Raw genomic sequence first — 25,459 nt, forward strand, 5'->3', positions numbered from 1 at the left:
CAGCGCATGCAATTATTGCATGGGAGGAGTATGTACATGTAATTAATGATTACAAAATATGATGGTCGAAAGATCGGTTGATACTATACAACAACAGAATATAATAATAGATCTATACTATATTTTCACCATATTATAAATAAATCTAAGGAACCAAACAAAATAAGGTTACGAGTTTCAGCGTACATAACTTATTATCTCATAATTTCAACATGGACCAACTAATACTGCATGCACGCATGCATAAAAACCGAACGTTTATTACCTCTCTAAAATCGAATTGAACTAATAAAAAAATAACTTTTATACCGATAAAAAATCGAATCCGAACTGAACCGAAATAAAAACGATTCGAACCGATCCGAAGTTAAATATAAAAACCGAATAGTTATAATTTTCTATAATCAAAATATTAATTGAATCCGAATATAATCGAATCGAAATCCAAAATGATCACCCTAATCTACACGAGTTAACCCGTCAACATGCAAAGATTAAAAAAGGTAGTTGTTTTTTTTATTTATTTGCCAAATGGTAAAGAAATCATTTTTCTTCCATTTTTTCACTGCTCACTCCAATCAGGAGCATCTGGATTTACAATCATTTATCGATTTTGATAGATTTATGGAATGATTTTGTTTTTTTATATTCCTAAATAATGTGCGGCGGGACAAATCTGTAGCAGGAGAATCTTGGTCCGACCGGCTCAAGATATGAGAAGGATTTCTCGGTCTCAGCTGCAGCAGAAAAACCGGAAAATATGGGATTTAAGCACGAAGCTCGGACAATTTTTATTTCGGTAATGTTTGATTTGGTCAAATTTGTTTCCTATTTAAACAATGTAATTCATACAGAATTCGATTCCAATTCAATCGTTTTCAATCTTGGAAATATTCCTCTCTACAAAAAAAATAGAGAGTATTCGAAATCCAGAAAATTCTATGACGCACATGCATCATTCTCTCTCAACAATTGGTGTCACAGCCACGTTCATGGGATCTGTTCATCCCTCGCAAATTTGAACGGGCTCTGATACCACTTGTTAAAAGAGAACTGTTGTCTCGGAAAAGAGAACGATGTATCTTATTCAACGGAATTAGATTATTCTATATTTTGAACCGTGTTTTTTTTTTGTTCTTTTTTTCAGTTTTGTTTTAGGGTTTTGCTAAAAAAAACTACTGTTTTTTTTTAAAAAAAATCCTTGTTTCCTTACCAAAAGTGCTTTATTTTAAGTCGAAATATTTTTTTTTTAGCATTTAAGTCGAAATGTTCACAAAAGTTTGGGAATTTTCAACAGATATATTGTATTTTTGGGATATGATGGGATTATTCGGGTAATTTTGTCAAAAGCGTGTCTATATTACCATTATTATTTTCTTATATTATTATATATATTAAAAAAAAATTGGGGGGGGGCATGGAGATGAAATTTCATATGTTATATTATATTATCCGTTGGACCGACGATGATTATCGATTTCGGCCCATTCACTTATAAGTTAGGTCCGTTTCTTCAATGGTATTGGGCTGAAGCCCGCTTGGAAATATCGAGCCATAATGGGCCTTTCGGGATGAAGGTTTAGCCCAATAAGGCCCATAAAGTTGGAATATTCCTTAATACTAATTCATGTTCGTTTAATGGATGTCTCACTGTCAGATTCTAAAGTCTTGTTTAATATATTATATTCTATGACGTCCATGTAGTTGTATGATTTTTAAAAAAAATATGCAACCATGTCAACGACAAATTTGACGAGATATTTTATTCCTTTGAAAAAGTCGCAGAAATTGTACTTTATATTTTCAAGATTTAAAAAAAAAAACATTTCAAGCAGCTATGATTTTGCCAGCTAAAATTGAAATTTCATATTTTTTATATAATTATCTAAATGTCCGTACCCTACAACTGAATGCAAAGATCGTGACCTTTACATTTTTTTAAAAATGCGATAGAATAGAATAATTAATTCCTGATTTTTTTTTTATTTTTTTTATTGTAATTCTTGCAAATGATAAAACTAATGTATTAATCTTGAACTTAGATAAAAAAAAAAAAATCTTATCTTTTACCCAAAAAAAACACGTGGAAAAAAAGATAAAAGGTCAAAGCTTGTCACAGATTACCCGTTCAATGGATCGGATAACTATCATGTATTCGACCCACCTTATCCAATTTTTTATCACATCAATTATATCGTCTGCTTGCAAATTAAATATATATATATATATATATATATATATATATATATTATTCATTATTTCTATAATAAGGTACCAATTCAAATCATCGCAAGAAAGATTAACACCACCAACTTCCAAAAACACATATATATATGTCGTCCAAGTAATAATACGGAATTTATTGTAAAGTTGTAACACGGAAATATAAATGTTTATATTTGTGCCAACTCATGGATCAACTAACTGCAACCGACCGATGGAAAAAAAGGAAATATATATTGTCAAGACGTATAAAACGGCGCCGTTAAAGGGTCGAATCCTACACGTGAAATCTGCACCGTCCAATGTCCGTAAGAGCGTTAATTCAACGGCTCAGATTTTGACCTCACCATTTGTTATGCCGCCTCCGCGAAATTTCCATCCCACACGCTTTTACGGCACGTGACATTCACACGCCTAACGGCAGCTTTTCTTGTCCTTTTTCCCTTCAGCGTTTACCGACCTGCTTCCTTCTTTTTCTCTCCTTCCTCGCCCGATCTTTTCGTATATATTCGGAGCGATCCTTTGGGTTTTACTGCTGAGCCCGAAAATCCATTTCGATTTTGATATAGCTTCTCAAAGTTTGCAAATTGGGTTTGATCGGGGTTTTTAGGGGGTTTTACCCAAATCTGTTCGAGTTTTTTCTCTTCCTGGCTAGATTTCTCAGTGTCTGTAGAGAAAGTCTCCGCAGACAATTCATTTTCTTCTCGCTTTTCCCAGAAAATTGGATCAAAATCGTTACAATCTGTGACTTTTAGCTGAAACCCCATTTTTTGGTTCCAAGTTTCATCTCATTTGCTTCTCAATCTCCGTCGAATCATAGGGCATAATCAGGGTTTAGGTGTTGTTGAAGCCGGAACAAATTTCTCATCCAATTCGATTCCTTTTCCGAGTTTAAGTTTCTGGGTTTTTGGGTTTTGTTCTTCGAAAATGGAATTGAGTTCCCAGCAGCGGTTCCCGATAGGCCGGCAGTCGTCGATGGCGCCGGAGAGGTGTCTGGAACCGTTGGTTCATGAGGAAGAAGTGATATCGGAGGAAGGAGAAGAGATCGATGCAGGCGTGAGGCTGATGTATTTGGCGAATGAAGGCGACATTGAAGGGATCAAGGAGCTTCTGGATTCAGGTGTCGATGCCAATTTCAGAGACACTGATGATCGAACCGCGCTCCACGTGGCGGCCTGTCAAGGTTTGAAGGATGTCGTCGAACTTCTCATCGATCGCCAGGCCGAGATTAACCCCGAAGATCGCTGGGGAAGCACTGTAAGAACAAACACTCTGAATTCCTTTTGTTATTGCTGCGAATTTTCCCCGATATGTATGAGTAATAATGATGCATGAATAGATGGATGGATGGATGGATGGATGATGATGATGATAGAGATCATGTTTGCTAGATAATGATGATCTTCGTTGTTATTGTAATTGTTGTGTGACTTAGTTTTGTAATTGGTTTTTGTTTTCTAAACGATCTAATACCTTTCAGACAGCCTCTTGCAGATGCCATATTCTACAAAAACATTGACGTCATCAAGCTTCTTGAGAAGCATGGCGCTAAACCTCCTGTAAGTAGTATCTTGCAAAGATTTTCAGTTAATGGCGGTTGGATTTGGATTTAAGCAGTAGCAGATTCAGACATTATTCTTTAATGACATACGTGTGATGATCAGTTATCCTTCATGTGCTTACATTTCAGATGGCTCCAATGCATGTGAACCATGCCCGTGAAGTTCCCGAGTACGAAATTGATCCTAATGAACTCGATTTCACCGAAAGCAAGGACATAACAAAGGTATGCTTTTATCTTTTATTTAGCAATAACCATTTGATATTCCTTGCTCTATTCTCTGAGTTTTATCTGAGAATGATCAACCAATTTCGAATTCCGTCTGGATATGGTCTGCAAATGAAAAGATACAGAAATTTCATTGTATTGTATTCGTGTGTGCTCTTCTTTCCTCTTCAATATCGATGAAACAGAGCTCTTTCTCAGGGAACTTATCGCATAGCAAAATGGCGTGGAATCCAAGTTGCTGTGAAAAAGCTCGAGGATGAAGTTTTAAGTGATGAAGAAAAAGTGTAAGTAAATGGAGAGATTAAAAAAAATCTCGTGAAGTATGGTATCATTTCTAGTGATATATATCTTACCATATATATATATATATGTATATTATTTATGCAGGAGGAAGTTTCATGATGAGCTTGCATTGCTTCAAAGACTTAGGCATCCCAACATTGTGCAATTTCTTGGTGCTGTTACCCAAAGCAGTCCAATGATGATTGTGACTGAATACTTACCAAGGGTATAGTTTCACGTTTGAATTATTTTAAAACCCTTTTCTTAGTTTTCGAAGACCTTTAATTTAATCTCGTTGTTAAGCAAATCTTGTAGGGAGATCTGCGTGAATTGCTTAAAAGGAAAGGGCAGTTAAAACCAGCAACTGCTATACGATATGCCCTTGATATTGCAAGGTACAAGACTAGATTTTCATATGGGTTCCCCTCAAAATTTGGCTTTTTTTTGGACCGGTTTTCATGAAATAGATACTTATGTGATTTACATGTGTGGGTTTCTTAGGGGAATGAGCTACCTCCATGAGATCAAACAGGACCCGATAATCCACCGTGATCTCGAACCATCGTGAGTTTCTGCTTTTTCTATGTGTTTTGGTTTTGAATCCTTCTGTCCACATCGGAGGTTGCATGCTGACATTTGTTTTTGTCCGTTTGACCATATTATAAGCTCTTTCATGTGCTCATATGGGTGAATATCTGCAGAAATATACTGCGAGATGATTCTGGGCATCTGAAAGTTGCAGACTTTGGAGTAAGCAAGCTTCTAACTGTTAAGGAAGATAAACCCTTTACATGTCAAGACATTTCTTGTAAGTCGATTTTAGCGTGTTTCTTCTCTCTCTCTCTCTCTCGCCCGGAATAGAAACCCTGTTTGAACGTTATTTCTTCCTTCTCTCTTTGTTGGGCTGTCTTCCTTATAGGCCGATATGTCGCTCCAGAGGTTTTCACTAGTGAAGAATGTGATACCAAAGCCGATGTTTTCTCTTTCGCCTTGATTCTTCAAGAGGTAAATAAGAAGACTTCTCGTATGTCAGCCCTTCTTGTTTCACAGTCATGATCAAGCACGCTATAATAATATATGTATATATGTACACTTGTTTCAGATGATAGAAGGACACATGCCATTTTCTGATAAGAAAGACAGTGAAGCTTCTGAAGCATATGCATCCAGAGAGCGGCCGCCATTTAGAGCTCCATCAAAGCAATACCCACATGGACTTAAAACGTGAGTCTAAACTGTCATCTTCATTGCCTTTTCTCAAACTTGTAATACGAAATGGGCAAAATCTTGAATAGAAAATAAAAACCAGAACTGTTTACTTGATGTATTTCTTCCATTCTTTCATTGGTGCCATTAACGATTGGGCTTGGAACTCTGTTCCTGTAGGTTGATAGAGGAGTGTTGGCACGACAAGCCGGCCAAGCGACCAACTTTCAGGCAGATCATCAAGCGGCTCGAATCAATTCTTCACCACATGGGTCACAAGCGACACTGGAGGGTCTCTCTCTCTCTCTCTCTCTCTCTCTCTCTCTCTCACTCACGACAGAACACGCGTTGTGTTTTGTTGTTGCTTCTGGGTTCTGTTCTTTATCTCATGGGTTTATGTCTCGTTGTCTCTTGATGCATTTTCAGATGAGGCCATTGACGTGCTTCCAGAATTTCGAGCACAAAACGAGGAAAAACAATTGGGATTTAAGCAGCCGAGACGGTTCATCCGGTTCGACCGGTTTCTGATACTTAACCGGTTCCTTTTTTATTTGGTTAAAATTTCCTAATCCTTCGTTCTTTTCTCCCGGTTAACTTTATTGTATAATTTGTGTACAACTTCATGATTTCGTCCCCAATATGCAAAATTATATCACGTATTTCTATACTTATTTTCTGCCCACTGGATATTTTTTAAGTAAAATAACCGAGTTTTGTTCCGGTTTAAGAATTCAGTAGACATGTGTCCATTGTCTTGTTTCCCGGTTAAGGAATTTTTGTGAAAAGATAATACAACCTGCAAGGAAAAATAAAAATAGAAACTTTGGTTATAAATTGCACTTTCAATTGTACATCATTTTCTCTTAATATTAACTAATGTGTTTTTTTTCTACCTTGAACAACAAAATTCACAAAAGATTTGTAACGGAGAGGGTCCAAATATTATAAAATAGATGAATAACGTATCAAACAGAACCACGCTAAATATGCTCATATGTATTATAAATAAAGAAAGAAAATAAAAGAAAATAGAAGCATTTAATTTAATTTAATTAGATTAGGTGGTTACATTTAATACGCCCTCCTCTCTCTCTCAAACAGTAGTACTAACTCTTGTTTCCGGTCCCTTTCGACTAGAAAGAGAATCTCCAATCCAAATCTCCTGTTTCATTAAAAAAAAGAAATTGGATATGGAACATTTCGTAATTACCGTACAATGGAATTCAAATTATAGATATTGTTATCTTTTACGAATTCAACATCTTTCTGTATATATATATATATAAAACTAAATTACATATCATTAGAGACTGAACTATTCATGGAGAAAATGAGTGATGATGAAAATATAATGGAGAAAATTGGAACTATATATTCTTCTTGTCTTAAAACACATTCAATTTAAATAATTTGTGGTCAAACCAAATTTGAGAACAATTATGTATACGAGGATGAGATGATTATTATTATTATTATTATTATACAGTTTGGTCGGAATTAATTAGCCGAATATGGTATAGGCTACTTTCAATTTGTGGTCCTTCGTGGAAGATACGGGGAGATTTTCTTTGTTCTAAAATCCCCCCACATTACCTTTCTTTGAAAATTCTGTCCATATTGTTACAAACACATACAGTTCACATGGAAATAAAAAAATAGATAAATTCGAGTGTTTGTGTGTTCATTTAAAAAAAATCCAAGAAACTAAGAATTTCAATTTATTACCTAATTAATTACTTCTTTATATGATATGTATAAGACGAAACTATAACATTCCAGAAAAAAAAAATAGTTAATAACTTCCCAGGAAATAAAAAGAATAGTTTCGGAAGGGCGGCTTCCTTACCTTCTAATTGGGTCAGAAGTTTATGTTAATAACTTCCCATATTAAGCCCTAACGTCTTCTCCCGTACAAACCATCTTATATATATATATATATATATATATATATATATATATGTCAAAATCATATGTCATGGACAATATATATATATATATATTCCCAACTTGAGCTCTCCTTTTTCTCTTCACCTGTGTGAAAGATCACATAAAGAAATATCCACTGGCAATATATATATATATATATGCCCTCTCCATGTATTAATTCATAGAGTTTTGTTCGTTAAAATTCAATATTTTTTTGTATCATGTAGATGCTTATCAGGAAAAAAAAACATATATATTATCTAACTTCATTAACGAATGATCTATAACTTTTGTGTGGATAATAAATCTTACCAAACTAATGGTCTCTATACATGACCCAATTTGAGATACACACATCTCTGAATTTTGTCAATAGAATCAGGATATAATACTCCATAACCAAAAAAAAAAAAACTAATCAACACTTACCATATGAAATTAAGAATCTCCTCAATGAAGGAAAAAAAATGATGAACTTTTAGACAAATTAATGAAGGAGTTGTATATATTCCTTTATAAATATAGCTCCATCTTCTTTGCAAAACCCTACCCTTCCATATATATTCCGCAACTTCTCCATCCATCCCACACTTTCCATCATTTTCCCGAGAAAAAAAGATTAATCAAGGGAAAGGACCCTTTCCCCCCTTTTGTTCTTCCCCTCACTCATCAGGTCAGTGTATTAGTGTTTCCCAAACCCTTCAGACACTATCTTCTTCATTAGTATAACTTTGCTTCACTTCTTTTGGTCGATCCCTGACCAAAAATCTTTGTTCCTCTGAGGTTTCCTTTTGTATCTATCAATATCATCGATCCCTTCTCTTTTTTTTTTTCAGTTTTATTTTTATTCTGTTTATATTATTGGGTGAAAGTTTCATTTATTTCTACTTACCAAAGAAAATTCAAATCTATGAACAAGTGATCGTATTTCTTTGTTAGGGGATCATATCGAATTGAAAGTTTTCCCCTTTTTTTCAATGTGGTCTAAGAATCAAATGAACTCTGTCCAAACACACATAGATACTTACATACATATACACACATCTACATATATGAAATCTGGAGTATTTTTTCAAGATTTTTTTTTTATGGGCAGCAACCACGGCGTACAGGACGGAGCTGGGATCGGATCAAACCTCTCCCCAGAGGAAATCTGGGAGAGGAAAGATCGAAATCAAGCGGATCGAGAACACGACGAACCGTCAGGTCACCTTCTGCAAACGCAGAAACGGCCTTCTCAAGAAAGCCTATGAACTCTCCGTTCTCTGCGACGTCGAGGTCGCTCTCCTCGTCTTCTCCGCCCGCGGCCGCCTCTACGAGTACTCCAACCACAGGTCGGTACTCAACATACATCACACACTCTCTTTTTCATTTATGTTTCATCTTTTGTTAATCTTGATATTGTTTGTCTGATCTCTAGGGTTAGATTTGTGATTATTTAACTTTGAATTCTTTCTAGGGTTTTCTTCTTTCTTTCTTTTTTTTTTTATGTGATTCTTTATGAATGATGTGATTCTATTCTTCTTCTACGGTTCTAACTGCATATGCGTGATCTGGGGTTCCTTTCACTTTTTTTCTTTTTTTCTTTTTCTTGAAGGTGCTTTCTTAATTAGATGCTGATTTTGATTATTTTAGGGCTCTACATTTATGTTTTCATATAATTAAAATCTTTTAGTTAGGCAATATGGTAAATGGCGTTATTTGTCTTGGCCTGTAGATAGATCATATATAATATACAAATGTTTCAAATGGATTCAATTTCTTTAACGACTAAGATTAGCTTTGTCGGTTCCCACTTTACTCATTCTAGTGTATATACTTACTTTACTTTTTTCCCATCTAGCAAGTACTGTGGATGAGTATGCTTGTAGATCTGGTGGTGTAACAGGTAAATCTTTGGTTTTTATGGGAAATATGCATGTGAATTTAGCAAATTTTGGGTATGTTGGATTTTGGAGTGTGTATACATACACATATATACACACACATACATCAATATGCGTGTGGCATGTACTACATATGAGGCCATCTGCTCTTCTGCTCCATCCTCCATTGCTGTAAATGTCTGTGTTTCTCTCTCTCTCTCATGAATTCACATCATGTTTGATATGATAGCACATCTGACGGTTGAGAGTAAATCACGAAAGATAACTTTTACTTTTTTTTACGAGATCTAACAAGTAGTGTGAGTGAATTACACGATCTTTCACATAATGGTGTGGTACATGTAGGGCAAGTGTGATTGAATTATATGATATATCATATATATAGTGGTGCGGTACATATGTAGGGCATGTGTTTTCATTATGTCTTTGGAACAAACCCCCTTCATCAATTTCTTGTCACTTCCTCAGCGGCTTATCATAGAAAACAAAACCCTAGGAAAAGACATGTCAAATAAATCTGAAGTTTTCGTTGAATTAAATTAAATAATCCCGTGAAAAAGGGTATGATTCCACCAGGACGTACACGGCCTTCATTTGGGTTCTAAAAGAAACTGTAAGAAATTCATAATCTTCAAACCCTAGAAAGAGTCAGATCTTGAATTAGGGTATCAGAAAATTTGCTTTCTGGGAGTTTCTGGTTTCTGGAAAATACTTCTAATTCTTCAAAATTAGGGTTTTGAAGAGCCAATAAAACACAAATGGGGTCTTCTCTTCATAGACCCATTTTGGTTAAAGACAAAAATCAATCTTAAACTTCCCTATTAAAACTAATCGCAACCCACTTCACACATCACAACTCAAATCAGGGATCTTTAAAAACCTTTTCATTACAGCTTCTCTAATTGGATGCTCTTACTTTTCTTAATCTATCACTTCCAGTTACCTAGTTGTGTCCTAAAACAATTTCCCAGTTCCCATTAAAAGAAAAATAAGGAAAAGGAAGAAATCCTCCGATAAACAAAAACAAAATCTCAGACAGGCTTCTTGATTTTCCTTCGAGTATACATATACATGTAAAATATACGCATATATATATATGGATCAGTGTGTGTGGATACTTAATTAATTTTTTTACCCATTGGGTAGAAAAGGAACAGGGTAATGTTTCTTTTTTCATTTTTTGATTTTTTTTTTTAAATGGTGATTGGGTTGAGAAGCAAGATTAGGTTTTGGTCTCTGCAAGATTTGTTGTCATACAGAATCTTTTGATCGCGTCACCACACAGACTTCATATGTTTTCACTTTTGTTTCAGTTCTTGACTTCTGACTAGTTGGGTATATATGTCATAATTTCTTAACTTGGAACCTATCCATATATCGAAAATTTATACAAACCTTACTTTGTCAATTCATATTACTGCTTTTAACCACTTAAGCTACAAGTTTGACATTGGGCTATTACCATATATAGATACCTAAACATATTTAATGAAGTATGTGAGAGAAAATAATATATATATATATATATATATATATAAGCAGTGTGAGTGTGTTACTATATAATAGCTAATGAAGATGAAAATGGTCAGATGGTATCGGTTTATCTCTCTTTTTCTTCCTTAGAAATTACTCTTAATGTTTCAAGAGGGTGACAAAAAATATGTTTTCTAGAGAGAGAAACTTAGGGTTTTTCCTCTCTCTCTCTCGTTGCAAAATCGAAAGTGAGTTTCTGAATTTTCTTTTGTCTTCTTTTGCCAAATGAAAGCAACGGCTGCTGAACTTCTGCTGTCCCTAAATGGACGGCTCTGATTTCCCGTTACTCTTTGATTTATCCTAAGCGTATATACACATTAATATATATTAGATATTCCAAATAAGGAAACTATGAAACGTTGGCGATTTTATTCATCGGTTAAGTCATAGATCCATGAAATCCAACGTGGTTATAAGAATAAGAAACGGGTGTTAATCTTGCGGATGCTTCGTTGTGTAATGGGTTAGCGACACGTGTCGCATGTCTGAAATATGAGGCTGACTCAGACCAATCATATAGTGGCAAAACTATATCAGCATGTCAGAGGCAACAAACCACTAGGGCGAGGAGATTAAGGTTTCATACCGATATAATATTATAATATAGGATCAATTGTGATTCCTTTTTTTACTATTGATTTTAATATATATATATATATATATATTGGTCATTGTCTTTACATTACATCAAGTGTGACATGATGTCTGATTAGGGGAGGACCTACTGCTCCGTCTAAAAAGAAACGATGTTTGCTTTTAAGGTTTCGTATTAGAATCACTTAACTGAGCAAACTTGGGTGATTTACCCGTCGAATAAACAAATTATATTAATATTAAAAAGGTATTTTAATATATGTTTAATTAATTGTGTTAATTTGCAGTGTAAAAGCGACAATAGAGAGGTACAAGAAGGCCGTGTCGGATGATTCTGACGGGGGATCGGTCTCCGAAATCAATACCCAGGTAATATCTATACCTTATATTAGCGAGATTGGACCATATTATACTGATTATAATTATTGTCATTTTGTTCAGTACTATAAGCAAGAATCAGCGAAATTGCGTCAACAAATTCTTGGTATACAGAAATCGAACAGGTAAAAGTCTTTAAATTACAAAAAAAAAAAGCTTACTTTTTTTTTTGGAGACGTGAGTAAAGGTTGCATTCAGTTCATGGTGAGCACTACAAAATTATAAACTAAGATTTGGTTAAATAGTTATTTTTTTATTTTTTTTATTTTATGTGTTATAAGATTGTGGGTTGGTTGTATGAAAGGCAAATGTTGGGCGAGACAATAGCTTCAATGACTCCAAAAGAGCTCAGGAATTTAGAAACCAAACTAGAGACAGGAATTAGTCGAATCCGATCCAAAAAGGTACATATATATATATATATGTATATGTGTGTGTGTGTATATATAGATACACGTAAACGTATAATATATATTTTAAGTTTGCAAATTTAACAATCTATCCATCGGTATTGTACTTTTTTCATTTTATTTTCTGGGGCAGAATGAGATGTTGTCCGCCGAAATAGAGCACATGCGGAAAAGGGTGAGTATTAAAATATAAATATGTGATTTATAATATGAGTATTAAAATATGATTTATAATTGCTATTATGAAATATGTGTTGCGTTTTGCATTTAACATATTTTATTAAAACGAACATTTATTAGGAAGTTGATCTGTACAACGATAACAACCTTCTCCTCGCCAAGGTATATAAGATCTCTCCTGTGATTTCATCCATTGAAAGCAAATAATCAAATCACATGCAATCGTATAAAAAGTGTCGTTATAAAATCCTGCATTATGTTTTTGTATCATATTCATATTTTGCTGCTCCATTTAATGATTATAATATATATACATATATACTTACATATGTCCCACAAATTTTGGAGGCCCTATATACATATTACAAAATATTGACCAATTGATTTATATTATACACAATAATATTTTAAAAAACTTATAAAAAATCAATTTTATATTATTTTTAAAAACATTTAAAAAATTGTATAAATATGTTTAACTTAATAAATATACAAATGATAACAGATATAATATATTTGATTTTATTTTTTAAAAATAAAACTCTTAATTTATTTAATAATAATAAAACCGAATTAATTATAATAAAACTAACCACTCACCGTTATTCGTAATTACTTTTAATAATAATATATTATTTAATATTTTTAAATTATTTAAAATAAGAATTAAGAAGTCTATAAATTTTGAGATATTCCATTACACCACTTGCACATACTAATAGACGGTCCTATATATATATATATATATATATATATATAGGTAGCTGAAAATGAGAGGAACCATCTGAGCATGATGAGTATGATCATGCCGGGAATGGGAGGATCGAACTACAACGAGGGGCGATCTCAGCCGTTGGATTCTCGAGGTTATTTCCATGTCGCGGCTTTACAACCAAACCACCATCATTTCTCCGACAAGCAAGACCTCACTCCCCTTCAGCTAGTGTATGTTAACACCTCAGCCCTGTCTTAATTAGTACTTTTATATACTTTGATTTCGTTTCATTATTGTTATTATTATATATCTAATTATACTTGATGATGTTATCTCGGCATCAAGAATGATACGTTTAATTGGATCTAGTCCAAAATTAAAATTCACGAGATCTCTTATAGATTATTTAGATGTTGGCTCTTTAGCAACTATACGTGTAATGAACTTGCATGTTATTATATGATTTGCAGGTGATATTGGCCCCAATGGTTAAAGAACGCGAATAATGGCAATAAAGAAGATGGAGCTATATGTATAAGTGTAGGAGAGGGCATATATATATATATATATATATATATATATATATATAATGCCAAACTTTTATATATATGCCTAAGTTGGTATTAAATATGATATTTCAATGCCAAACTAATGTAAGATCCTTTATTCATGATCTACCCTTTTGCAATTGGTTTTCCTTTATGTTATTGAATCGTCTATATATGTGTATGTGTGTGTGTGTATATATATATATACACACAGAAAATTTGAATGTGGAAAGATTGTACAAAATTGGCTATCCCATTACCTGTCTACACGGCAAAAGAGGCCCAAACCAATAATACCATTTTTTTTTTACTTGGGCCGGTCCAATCTCAGCTCTGTTTCCAAATTATCTATTATTTCCCATAATATCCTTTTTTTTTTTTAATCTCGTTCGTCCTTTTTTTTTAAAATTAAAAAGGTGGTGAAATTAAACATTACAAAGATTTGGTCTGAAATATTTGGACTAATGATTTTAAAAACACCAACGATACCCATGATATATCTAGGACGCAAATTCTATATCTCACTGTGTTGGTATGAGTTAGAATATATCATTATAACGAAATGTTTTTTTTAAAAAAAGGACTATAATATGCCAAAATAAAAAGTGAAAAATGCAATTTTAAAAACTGCAAATGTTGGAACCGAACGTATAAATACGACCCTCTTTTGCAGATCATTTTAATATACGTACGTGCTTAAGATATTACAAATTGTAAATTTGACTATTCAAATATTATATTCACTCATAAATTTCATGATATCTATATACTTGGAACTAGCATTCATATAAAAGATAAGGGAATACTGCAATTCGTAATAATACAAACATATATGCCCAAATTGTAACCGTTGGTCAAAATATCGCTATAATGCCACACCCCACCACTAAATTTGATAGGATGCTATAGTATCTTATTTTATATCAAGTAAAAGTTTTATTTTTGTTATACAGATCTACTCGGTAAAAAAGATTTACTGACAAAAATAAAAACTAATATATCCATTCCAATAAAAGAAATAAATCGGAAGTTTTAAAATTCTGTTACGTTCTGAATCACATGTTTTTATAACATGTTCGAAAATCAAGAAGCTATGCTTTATTATATCATTTTACTTGGACATTAAAATAACCACTTATTTTGAGTTAACAAATCATTAAAAAAAATTTAAAATTCTACAGCTATCATAACAATATTCTCCGGATATTAAACTATTATTTTAAATATCTCGCACTTATTATAAGAATAAAAAAGGGGGAAAGTGTATATTATATAGTATATGCGCAATAGAAAAATATATCTTTTCAGTTGTTTTGTTTCGAATTCGCAGTTGGAGATAAGGCAATTTGATGATTCGACCATATTCATTTTGTCCTCATCTTAAAATATTTTTATATCGAAAATATCGAAAATATTACATAATTTACATTTCTTGGACTAAAAAATTCAGTTATTTTTCCTTTTTTTCGTCTAAATTAATAATACATGTAGCCATCCATCAATTTAACATAAGAGGGTGTACGTATCGGTACGAAAAAAGTATGAGAATTTTTAATAGAATTACCAAATAACGATAGCTGTATTGTTCTATAGACGAGTTGGGAATGGCAACGGAATAGCCTAAAAAACGGGGGAAAGTGAAATTTTCCAGAGAAAATCGAGGGAAAAAATAATGAATTTTTCTTAGGAAAATGGCATAAACGGCCAAAGAAATTTTCCCAAGAAAACAGAAACCATATGAAATCTGTAACACCAAATCAGTTCCCTAGATTCTCGAAACCAATCATACACCTTCGGTTGCATTTTTTACATATATTGACGTATGATAATTACCATATTATTATCCAAATGCACACTAATCTAAAAACATTTTTTTTAAAAATCCGATATATATAGTTATACGATTGCAGAAAGATTTATTTATTTATTTTATTTGCTATAAAACTAATATAAATAAGTGATATTAGGGTTGTAGCGCAACAACAGCAAGATCTCAAAAGCCATGAAGCTTACTTCTCTCTTTCTTTTCCTTCTCCTCCTCGTTCCGTTCTTAGCTTCATGCGATGAAAAACAGGTTCCTTTTTTTTTTTCGAGTAATTCATATTTTGTTTCTGCATTTCAATTTCCTTAACCCTTTTTTTAAAACGGGAATCTAATCCCATTGATTTTTGTGCCATAACGGGTATCGACCGTAATTAATATCCAAATGATTTGAATTCTTTATCGATATAACATTTGTTAGTGGTGGGGGTTTTAGGTGTACATAGTCTATTTTGGAGAACATAGAGGTGACAAAGCATTGCATGAAATTGAAGCTCATCATCATTCTTATCTCCTCTCGGTTAAAGACTCGGAAGAAGAGGCGAAATCTTCTCTTTTGTACAGCTACAAGCATAGCATCAATGGCTTTGCCGCCAAGTTAACCGCGGAAGAGGCATCTAGGCTCAAAAGTAATATTTTTTTTTTAAAGATTCATTTTTTGAATGAAACCCAGTTGCTAGTTTTATCAGTTGAGAAAAGGGTATCCGTTAAATTTTTGAATTGTTTTCGATAGAATTGGAAGAAGTGGTATCCGTATTCAAGAGCCATCCGAGAAAATACGAGCCGCATACGACAAGGTCGTGGCGCTTTGTAGGGTTGGAAGAAGATGATATACGGCTGAACAGAAACGATGTTAATGATCGGTTTAGGATTGGAAGAAAGTTTTTGAAGAAGGCCAAGTACGGGGATGGGATCATCGTCGGTGTTCTTGATAGTGGTGAGTTCACTATAAAATCTATATAATTTGATTTGTCTACCGATTATAACGTGAATCTGAATCAAATCTACAACTTTATTGGAGTATATAATGAAAATTGGAACGTGTGATTAATTAGGTGTGTGGCCAGAATCAAAGAGCTTCCGTGACAAAGGGATTGGACCCATTCCGAAATCATGGAAAGGAATCTGCCAAAACGGGACTGCTTTTGACTCTTCCCACTGCAACAGGTACGTTTAAAAAAAAAGATTAATATATTATTAATAATCCAAGATTTTCATAATACAAAATCTTATCAAAATCAGACACGTGTTCATATGTTTATGTTGCGGGAATCTTTCCATGTATATCCTTATATATGATTTTATCTTATAGAATAATACATAAAATAAATATGACATGGGGCTATAATTTTGATGAGTTCCAATAATGCATGCAGTTTTCTCTTTCATTGCTTTTTTGTTCGTTTTCTATGATTTGCGACTTCGATCTCCCATGTTCAAGCAATCACAGAAGCTTACGTCACGATTCACGAGACCGTGTCCTGTTTTTTAACAAGCTTTTATTGATATAAAAACAAATTAATTGTTACTTTTTGTTTTTCTCAACAAAAAAAAAAAACCTGACTTATCGCTTCTGTAAGCCTTCTATGAAATATATTTTTTTGGGTAATATATCATTTAAAAAATGATATTTTTGTTGAAACCCATATCGTGAATGATATAGATTTTGGTAACAGACAAAATAAACTTTGTTCATTCTTGAATAATTTCGTACACCCGTGAATTCTCTTGTTTGCTTCACTGTCATCCAATTGCTTCATGTCTATAACATATAGCAGATATATACACACACACATATATATATATACACATATATATATATGTGATCTTCAAACTCAAATGTACATGTGAAGATTTAAAACTAAAACAATATAGACATTAGATGTTATTTTAGATTGTTACAGTTTATTATTAGGGTGTACATTATTATATTTCACAGAAACTGATTTCTTTTATATATATATATATATTCATCTCCTTTCTGTTCTGTTCTTGAGCGTCGGAGTGATTACGGTGAGGAGTTCGTCGGGCCGATTACTCTACAGGAAACAAGATTAATCACCAAGTAAATCTCGGTGAAGCAATCAAAACAATATGTCGAACAAGACGTTAATCTCCTGGCCGTTTGAAACACACATATTCTATTTCCCACTTTTTTTTTAATTTATTTCTCTTTGATTATTCTTTCTATATTTTACCACCTTAAGTCGTTGACTCTTTTTATATATATTTGAACATAATTTATGTAAAACAATAATCATATAGAATATGGGACATTATCCCATTTTCGCCAATATTCTAATTTAAACATATAGTAACAAACATAAGAAATCTCATATATTTCTTCATAGTATCATAGCGTAAAAGTCCATGAACCCTTATGTTCTAAATTTTTTTTAATCTGAAATTCTCGATCATATAAAAACCGAAGAGAGTTCGAGTTTTTTTTTTGGTCATTTTCATCCGCCATATACATCCCTTAAAAGGTCGCATGAGGTGTATTTGGGATGATTTTGGAAATCTTCAAGAAAGAAATCATTGTTCATACATCGAACATGCCAACGATGTTATAGAACAATTTTGGTGTACCAAAGAGGAGGTTGACACATGGATGACGAACTATATGGGGAAGTTCAAACCATGTGTAGAGGATGAACTATATGAAGAAAAATAAAACGATGGGGAATGGAACGTAGAAGACATCCTAAATCAACTCCCACTACAAATCAAAGAGACGTTGGTGCAAACGGTCAATATAAACAATTTTGAGTTAAGTATCTCGTTTCTTAAAACTAATGAATTTGCTATATTGATTAAAAGAGGTCAATAAGAAAGCCAAAGAGAGTCTATCACAAATTCTATAAAATCTTCACGTGGTTCGTACTTAAAACTCTGCTTACATTGATAGAAAGGAAGAAGATTTGATGATATTTCAAGATGAACGATTTTGTTATTTTTTTTATGTGCTGTAAAACTTTAAAAAAAACGAACTAAGTTCTATTGAGGAGGACAGTTTCGGCATTATAAAATCCGCACGGGTAAAAAAGGGCATGTGACGGTCCATCCATTTCGATAAGACCAATCATGTATCAATAATATTATATTAAAATGCTAAAAGTGAGAGACGAAACGTTTCCAGATCTTTCTACAAGCTTCCTTCGCAGTTCGCACCGCTCTTAAATCACAGAAACTCTGGATTCCACCTTCATGTGAGAAGATAAAACAAAGGCGAGGAACAAAAAACCTCTGCCGCCATGGCAACAGAACGAGAAGCACAACGAGCGGAAACTAGAACAGAGACTCCCTCTGTTTTCCAAGGAGTTCTCAGGAACAGAGACCACCTCTTTCTCTTCACGCCCTTCCTCTTAGGATTCTCCGATTCACATACCCACCGGAACCCTAATCCAGACCCGCCGGGAAATAACGCCCGCGATGATCCTCCGCCGCCTGAGAGAATCGTCCTCGTCAACCCCTTCACACAAGTCATGGTCGTGATCCACAGATCACCGGGCTCGGATCCCCTGCTCCGCACCCTAGTCGGGAACCGTAAATCGGGTCGTCCTCCGGCGTCGAAGGCCTCCGTCGACGCGTTACCGGCCGTCGAGATCGAATCCGGCGGCGGAGAGTGCGCGATCTGTCTGGATGATATGGTGGTCGGAGAGACGGGGAAGGAGATGCCGTGTAAGCATAGGTTTCACGGACAGTGCATAGAGAAGTGGTTGCTGCTTCATGGGTCGTGCCCTGTTTGCAGGTTCGAGATGCCTGTTGATGAAGACCAGGCCTCGAAGAAGAGAGACGACGATGAAGGTGGTATATATATATATACATTTATAGAAAAATAATCGGAGCGAGATATTACGTAAAAGGGTACTTGAACAACTACGGATCCTTCAACGTGACGGCGAACAAAGACTTCCTCTCGCCGCGTGACCCCGATGGCCACGGGTCCCACACGGCCTCCACGGCGGTCGGGGGGCCAGGCCTCCACGGCGGTCGGGCGGCGAGTCTCCAGAGCCGCCGCCATAGGAGGTTTCGCCGGCGGCACTGCCTCCGGTGGAGCCCAGAGGGCACGACTCGCCGTCTACAAGGCGTGTTGGGCGAAGCCCGACGCGGAGAAAGTGGACGGCAACGTTTGTTTCGAAGAGGACATGCTGGCGGCGATCGACGATGCGATCGCCGACGGCGTTCACGTTATCAGCGTTTCGATCGGATCCATCGACCCGTTGCCGTATTCGGAGGACGGAATAGCGATCGGGGCTTTACACGCGGTTCGTAGGAACATCGTGGTCGCTGCCAGTGCCGGAAATTACGGGCCGAAGCCGGGGACGTTGTCGAATCCTGCGCCGTGGATTATTACCGTGGGGGCTAGCGGCCTCGACCGGAGTTTTGTCGGCGGGCTTGTTCTTGGAAACGGCTTTACCATCAAGGTATACATACTAAGAATTTGGAGTGACGTATACAAAAATTTCCTACAATTTTATAAGCATATATGTATTTTTGTAATTTATGTGTATTATATGGGTTTTTTTTTTCAGACGGAGTCGATTACGTCATACAAGATGGACAACTTTGCGCCGCTGGTCTATGCTGCTGACGTGGTCATTCCTGGCGTCGTAGCGGCTAACGATACATCGTAAGATTTTTCCTCTTTTTTTTTTTTAAATTAATAGATGACTAAATAAAAAAATATACATTGATATCATCATTACCGATCCAATTAAATTTGATATTTCCGTACCAATTGGTTAATAACCCGTTATTTATATACATATAATGCCAATATAGACTTATCAAATAAAAAATGACCAACTATAATTTCCATATTTTATAAAATTTTATTTATGATTCTCGGATTATATAGATAATTAATCTTTTAATGTTTTTTTTGGAGCAGACAATGTTTACCAAACTCACTATCACCGGAGCTTGTGAAGGGCAAAGTGGTAATGTGTATGAGAGGAACCGGTTCAAGAGTTGGTAAGAGTCTTGAGGTGAAACGAGCCGGTGGAGCCGGTTTGATCCTCGGAAACTCTCCAGCCAACGGCGACGACATTCCCGTCGACGCCCACTTCATTCCGGCAGCCGGAGTCATTCCTTCCGTCGTCGACAAGATCCTACATTACATCAAAACCGACAAAAACCCGGTCGCTTTCATCAAACCGGGAAAAACGGTTTACCGGTCCAAACCGGCTCCATTCGTGACTGGTTTCTCTAGCCGCGGTCCCAACGTCATAGATCCCAATATCCTCAAGGTTGATCACCCATTTCACCCTTTCCTTCATTTTCATCCTACTAAACCGGACGTTGGTTAAACTGGGTACTGACCCGCTCTCTGAACCGGTTTTTGGTTGGTTTGCAGCCGGATATATCGGCTCCAGGACTGAACATATTGGCGGCATGGAGCGGAGCTGATTCTCCGACCAAAATATCGGCGGACCGGCGCACAGTTGAGTTCAATCTATTCTCAGGAACATCCATGTCTTGTCCTCATGTTTCTGGGGCAATTGCTCTCATCAAAGCCATACATCCCAGCTGGAGCAGTGCCGCTATCAGATCTGCCATCATGACCACTGGTAACAATAAACTCATCATTACCTTTCTTGTTCGTTTTTCTTGTTAGCTTGGAACTGATTTTCGCTTCTCGTTGCAGCCTGGATGACTAACGATGAGAAAAAACCGATCCAAGACATTAACGGTTTACCTGCGAACCCGTTTGCAATCGGTTCAGGGCATTTCAGACCAACCAAAGCAGCGGATCCCGGATTAGTCTACGATGCGTCATACAAGGAGTACCTTCTCTACTGCTGTTCTGTCAGCTTAACCGACGTTGACCCAGAATTCAAATGCCCCAAGAAACCTCCTCCTGGTTATAACCTGAATTACCCGTCAATCTCAATCCCGAATCTCAACAGAACAGTAAAGATACAGAGAAGAGTTACAAACGTTGGATCCAGTAATGGAACGAGTACTTACTTCTTCAGTGCGAAACCTCCGTTAGGTGTCTCGGTTACGGCTAAACCGAACATACTGACATTCAGTAGGGCTGGCCAGAAGAAGCGGTTTACCATAACCGTTAAGCCACGGACGGAACAACTGAGAGGTAAGGTTCAGAAGGGTCAGTACATCTTTGGACGGTATACTTGGACGGACAGCTACCACGTTGTTAGAAGTCCCATTGCTGTCTCCTTAGCTTAGATGTTTTCAAGAACCTTTAGTGTTTCGATTTCGTCGGGTTGCTTCTCTTATTCGGGTCAAAGTGAAAGAAGTAGAATCACTTTCTTTTCCCAAAGAAATCAAAGATTGTTGTTTGAGATATATACACACACACACTATGTGTGTTCATGGAAAAAAAGTTAATCTTCTTCAGAAAAGTATCTTTTAACTCTAACCCGTTCTCCATTGAAGTGAGCATACTTGAACTCAGAGAGATACCTTCTAAGAACAAGTTTCCGCTTTTCTTCTTGGCCTAGTTCCCTAAATGCGCGCGCCACTCTTTTTGTCGTGTCTTGGTCTGGTCTCACGCCTAACTCCTCCATGTCTGCAAACACCTGAAGAGAAGAAAATGCAGGAAAATCAGCCCAAACTTTCATAAAACACAATCTAAAAATGAAGAAAAAAACTGCCGAGAGTAATAATTCTCACATGATTTCATTATATACAATCTCGTTACGTTACTCCTTTCCTGTCCTTCACTTTTCACCCGAATTACTATATCTGTCTATGACTAGGCCAGATTGATCTTTCACCAAATCTTGAGTGCCACATGTAAGAGAAATAATCATACAAGACTTGAAAGACTTTTTCATTTTCAAGTACCATTTTGAACAAGTCTGAAACCTTAGGACCAAGCAAGGAGATTCACTTTACCTCGATAACCTTATCCTGAAGGTCATGATGGGCATACAGTGCAATGATCCTAGAGAACAAGCGTTTAGGGATGGAACGTGTGTGCGTGTGCAGAATCATGCTCCACAATGACTCTGCCTCATCTACCCTCTGGTCCATGTCGAATGCCAATAAGAGGGTATCATAAGTTGCCATTGTTGCGCCCTGGCCTTTACTCAGCATCCACTTAGCCACCTTGGTTTCATTAAAACAATCAACTCAGACACGTAATGCGTTTTTTAAGAACGATATATGTCCCTTCATAACATCGGGATGAAAGAAGAATTTCTATCAAACCCAAAATTTCGCAGCGGAACAAGATCTTATTTGTCAGACCTTTAACATGTCGCTGTACCGTAAAGTTCAAATCTTTGCACTAATCTCATTACATCGCAGAAAGACTTGCACCAAAACAGATAAATCATTTTTACCTACTTGGATCACACGACGCCAATGATTTCTCTTCCTCAAGATTCGTAAAGCTTTAGCTGCAGCAATCACAGGGAATTCGATCTCCCAAGCTACCCATTTGTTCAAAGCACCATAAACAGCCTCCTTTTCATTTGGGAGGCCAGAGAGCTGCAAATTGAGATTTATAAGAAAAATGAAAAACCCGAAACACAACCTAGCATTTCTTTGAAGTTTGAACTTCAAAGATTGTGACACAAATGCTGCAGAAGGATTTTCCAGACTTACCATTCTGACAAGGTTAGCTGCTTTTTGCCCCGACCGTGCAGAATCCCTCTTCTTCCACAAATGATGCTCTGTCCTCTGCACCTTCTTAATCTCTCTCCTATAACATTAACACGCAAACTTACCCATGAATCTATCAGGACAAACCGTGTCGAAATACGTAAGGGAAACACTGAATATGTATCACTCTAGATTCAAACAACCTCTTAACAGCAGCTCGCGGAGATCCAACAAGATGTCTGGCCTGCTTCTCTAAGCATTCCCCACAATCCACCATTATAACCTGTCCATTTCGTTTCACATGAACCATGTAAACCGGTTTCTACAGCTAAAGAACCAAAATGATAAAACCCAGAAAAGTTCGGACAGAATGAAATGAATTAGCCGAGAAACCAAAAGTAGTACTAAATATTATCCTGCTTGCCTTTGCCCAGACGCAAAAACTCAACCTTTTTGCCTTCAGCGAGAGAGAACTACCGCAATCTGGAAGTCCAAGTACCGAAAAGCATGTAAAATCATCGGGGCTCTGCAAATTGAACAAAACCCACATGACAAAAATCCTTGCAACAATTGAATACAATCTGAAACAACATGCTACAATGAAATCGAGTACTGATAGTGAATAGTCGATGCGAAATTCAGGATTCAACGATTAGCTTAGAGATATACCCCGTAGAGTGATAATCCTTGCAACGGGAGTCGACCACAAGCTGAACCAAAGCTACAGAACGCCATTACAGTCTCTTATACTTTCACTTCCAGAAACTGCGGAACCAGAAAACGCGGAAAGACCCGACAAAGAGGGGAGTTAGATTCTGGGCACCAAAGGACTGGAACCAAAATCTACGAGAAACCAGAAGCTTTGAAATGGGTAATCGAGATTCGATTCATGGAGATTCGAAAATAAATTTTCAACCAGGAGAAATCATCAATTCGGGGCATCATCCCAGAGATGAAGAATCGTCTCTCGGAACTGGGCCGATAAAGCTGGGTGTAAAATGGGCGGACCGGGCCGTGTTTGAATGGGTTTGAAATTTTCTGGGTCGAAGCCGGGTCGATAGAGTTTCGGCGGATTGTTTCGTGTTTTTCTTTATCTAATAATAAAAAATATATTTTTTATAATCACCGCAACTATAAAAAAAAAAGTAACAAACATTTACATATAAAAATTTCAAAAAAATTATCTCTAAAAATAAAAATATCAAAATAATTGCTTCAAAAATAACACATCTATACAAATCTTAAATCATATAAAAGATTACAAATTTTACGTTAAAGTATAATAATGAAATAAAATCATAAATTAACAAAAAATACTAATATCAAGAACTTAAATATATATATATATATATATATATATATATTAATTATATTTATAGTAAAAACTATCTTATATATTTTAAATCTCAAATATATTTTAGTTTCAATATCAAATATTTGTGTTCATAAAGTGCAATGAAGTAATAACCGTAAACACCCTTCTAATTAGCAAGGCTCCTTAATTACAAACTCATTTAATTAATATGAGTAAATAAAATTATTGTTGAGTTAGGATAATCCATTTAACCTACTCCATTTGACATCTAAATGAATTTGTGAGCCCAACTTGTGGTAATTATGATACCGAAACTTTCGCTGCATATAGTGTTTTTCTTTAGGACAAGTGTGCGATTTGTTTATATGTAATTGTCGATTTTTTTTTAAATCTTTTATATTCGATATGCTGTTAGACTAATACAATAAGGTGATGAAATTATACTTGTAAATTGTATAATTTGGATCATATGCGTAAGTATCTCGTATCAATTGTGACGTCGCATTTGTATTTGTCTCACACAATGAAATGGATTATATTATAATTTATTATCCCTCATTCTATACGGACTAATAAAACTATGCGTATTTCCCATCTAATAGACTGATTTACCCTCCAATAAATGAACCATGTACATTCAAATATAATATTTTAAATCATACAATTTCTACGAAAGTTTCACGATTTCTAAGAATTTTTTCTATTCTCTAGTTCCAAATTGCTTATATATATATATATATATAAAAATTCTTCAAATGATTTTTAAAATAATTTTTGTCGCTTGAATTCTTGCAATTTGTTTGTTTCCTTGAGCATCAACGTCAAAATATATTGATTACGGAAGGCAAAGACTTTCAGGCCACACAAGACTTAAACAAACTAACGACCGTTAATTAACGGCGCCACGTAGTCTCACGATAACGACGGCTCTCTTTCTGTGTTTTGGTTTTGGATAATACAGACGGAAACGTGGCACTCGATAACGGGAACGACGTTAACGTTGTTGGACTTGGTTTACTGTCTTACACGTGTCGATGCACAAGTGGCTTGTCGTATTTGGAGATTGGATTCAGCT

The 25,459-nt window shown here is 35.5% G+C and overlaps 4 protein-coding genes across 6 annotated transcripts; 3 read left to right on the forward strand and 1 right to left on the reverse strand.

Annotated features, from left to right (window-relative positions):
* The first annotated feature begins 2,690 nt into the window (after positions 1-2,690).
* On the forward strand, positions 2,691-6,234 carry LOC104806173 (serine/threonine-protein kinase STY8). The gene is made up of 12 exons (XM_010530926.2): positions 2,691-3,480; positions 3,708-3,782; positions 3,914-4,009; positions 4,211-4,296; positions 4,400-4,520; positions 4,610-4,689; positions 4,796-4,858; positions 4,996-5,102; positions 5,214-5,299; positions 5,397-5,518; positions 5,681-5,792; positions 5,927-6,234. The coding sequence occupies exons 1-12, from the start codon at positions 3,151-3,153 to the stop codon at positions 6,026-6,028; spliced, it is 1,380 nt and encodes a 459-aa protein (XP_010529228.1). The 5' UTR covers positions 2,691-3,150; the 3' UTR covers positions 6,029-6,234.
* A 456-nt stretch (positions 6,235-6,690) lies between these two features.
* LOC104806968 (floral homeotic protein AGAMOUS-like) lies at positions 6,691-13,701 on the forward strand. The gene is made up of 10 exons (XM_010532087.1): positions 6,691-6,702; positions 7,952-8,099; positions 8,523-8,760; positions 11,727-11,808; positions 11,881-11,942; positions 12,122-12,221; positions 12,361-12,402; positions 12,528-12,569; positions 13,168-13,352; positions 13,593-13,701. The coding sequence occupies exons 1-10, from the start codon at positions 6,691-6,693 to the stop codon at positions 13,594-13,596; spliced, it is 915 nt and encodes a 304-aa protein (XP_010530389.1). The 3' UTR covers positions 13,597-13,701.
* A 1,932-nt stretch (positions 13,702-15,633) lies between these two features.
* LOC104806175 (subtilisin-like protease SBT5.6) lies at positions 15,634-21,806 on the forward strand. The gene is given in 10 exon segments (XM_019201738.1): positions 15,634-15,744; positions 15,928-16,120; positions 16,225-16,428; positions 16,547-16,658; positions 19,344-19,446; positions 19,448-19,918; positions 20,027-20,124; positions 20,386-20,743; positions 20,851-21,064; positions 21,142-21,806. Coding segments are annotated over 10 exon segments (2,370 nt in total). The 5' UTR covers positions 15,634-15,672; the 3' UTR covers positions 21,687-21,806.
* On the reverse strand, positions 21,749-24,007 carry LOC104806174 (pentatricopeptide repeat-containing protein At4g18975, chloroplastic). 3 transcript variants are annotated; one of them, XR_770585.1, is made up of 8 exons: positions 23,739-24,007; positions 23,494-23,595; positions 23,273-23,352; positions 23,073-23,169; positions 22,812-22,955; positions 22,359-22,571; positions 22,134-22,242; positions 21,950-22,039 (listed from the first exon to the last, which is right to left on the reverse strand). XR_770585.1 is itself a non-coding variant. In XM_010530927.1 (7 exons), exons 1-7 carry the CDS (start codon positions 23,802-23,804, stop codon positions 21,845-21,847), a joined length of 897 nt encoding a protein of 298 aa, XP_010529229.1. In that variant the 5' UTR covers positions 23,805-24,007; the 3' UTR covers positions 21,749-21,844. The 3 variants fall into 3 exon arrangements, 2 of the variants coding, with proteins under 2 accessions (XP_010529229.1, XP_010529230.1); XM_010530927.1 differs by lacking the exon at positions 22,134-22,242 and having other exon boundaries at positions 21,749-22,039; XM_010530928.1 differs by lacking the exon at positions 22,134-22,242 and having other exon boundaries at positions 21,749-22,039; positions 23,519-23,595; positions 23,739-23,754.
* Positions 24,008-25,459: the final 1,452 nt, after the last annotated feature.

Source organism: Tarenaya hassleriana, unplaced genomic scaffold, assembly GCF_000463585.1.
Source record: "Tarenaya hassleriana unplaced genomic scaffold, ASM46358v1 Cleome12, whole genome shotgun sequence".
NCBI lineage: Eukaryota > Viridiplantae > Streptophyta > Magnoliopsida > Brassicales > Cleomaceae > Tarenaya > Tarenaya hassleriana.

Excerpts from the sequence above, each read along its gene's own strand:
- LOC104806968 (XM_010532087.1), top strand. Across the intron at positions 11,809-11,880 it reads TCTCCGAAATCAATACCCAG|TACTATAAGCAAGAATCAGC; the intron begins GTAATATCTATA and ends CATTTTGTTCAG. Across the intron at positions 12,222-12,360 it reads GTCGAATCCGATCCAAAAAG|AATGAGATGTTGTCCGCCGA; the intron begins GTACATATATAT and ends TTTCTGGGGCAG.
- LOC104806173 (XM_010530926.2), top strand. The coding sequence starts at position 3,151 with ATGGAATTGAGTTCCCAGCAGCGGTTCCCGATAGGCCGGCAGTCGTCG. Across the intron at positions 3,481-3,707 it reads AAGATCGCTGGGGAAGCACT|CCTCTTGCAGATGCCATATT; the intron begins GTAAGAACAAAC and ends CCTTTCAGACAG. Across the intron at positions 4,010-4,210 it reads AAAGCAAGGACATAACAAAG|GGAACTTATCGCATAGCAAA; the intron begins GTATGCTTTTAT and ends GCTCTTTCTCAG.
- LOC104806174 (XM_010530927.1), bottom strand. The coding sequence starts at position 23,804 with ATGGCGTTCTGTAGCTTTGGTTCAGCTTGTGGTCGACTCCCGTTGCAA. Across the intron at positions 22,956-23,072 it reads CAGCTAACCTTGTCAGAATG|CTCTCTGGCCTCCCAAATGA; the intron begins GTAAGTCTGGAA and ends CTCAATTTGCAG. Across the intron at positions 22,572-22,811 it reads ATTGGCGTCGTGTGATCCAA|GTGGCTAAGTGGATGCTGAG; the intron begins GTAGGTAAAAAT and ends AATGAAACCAAG.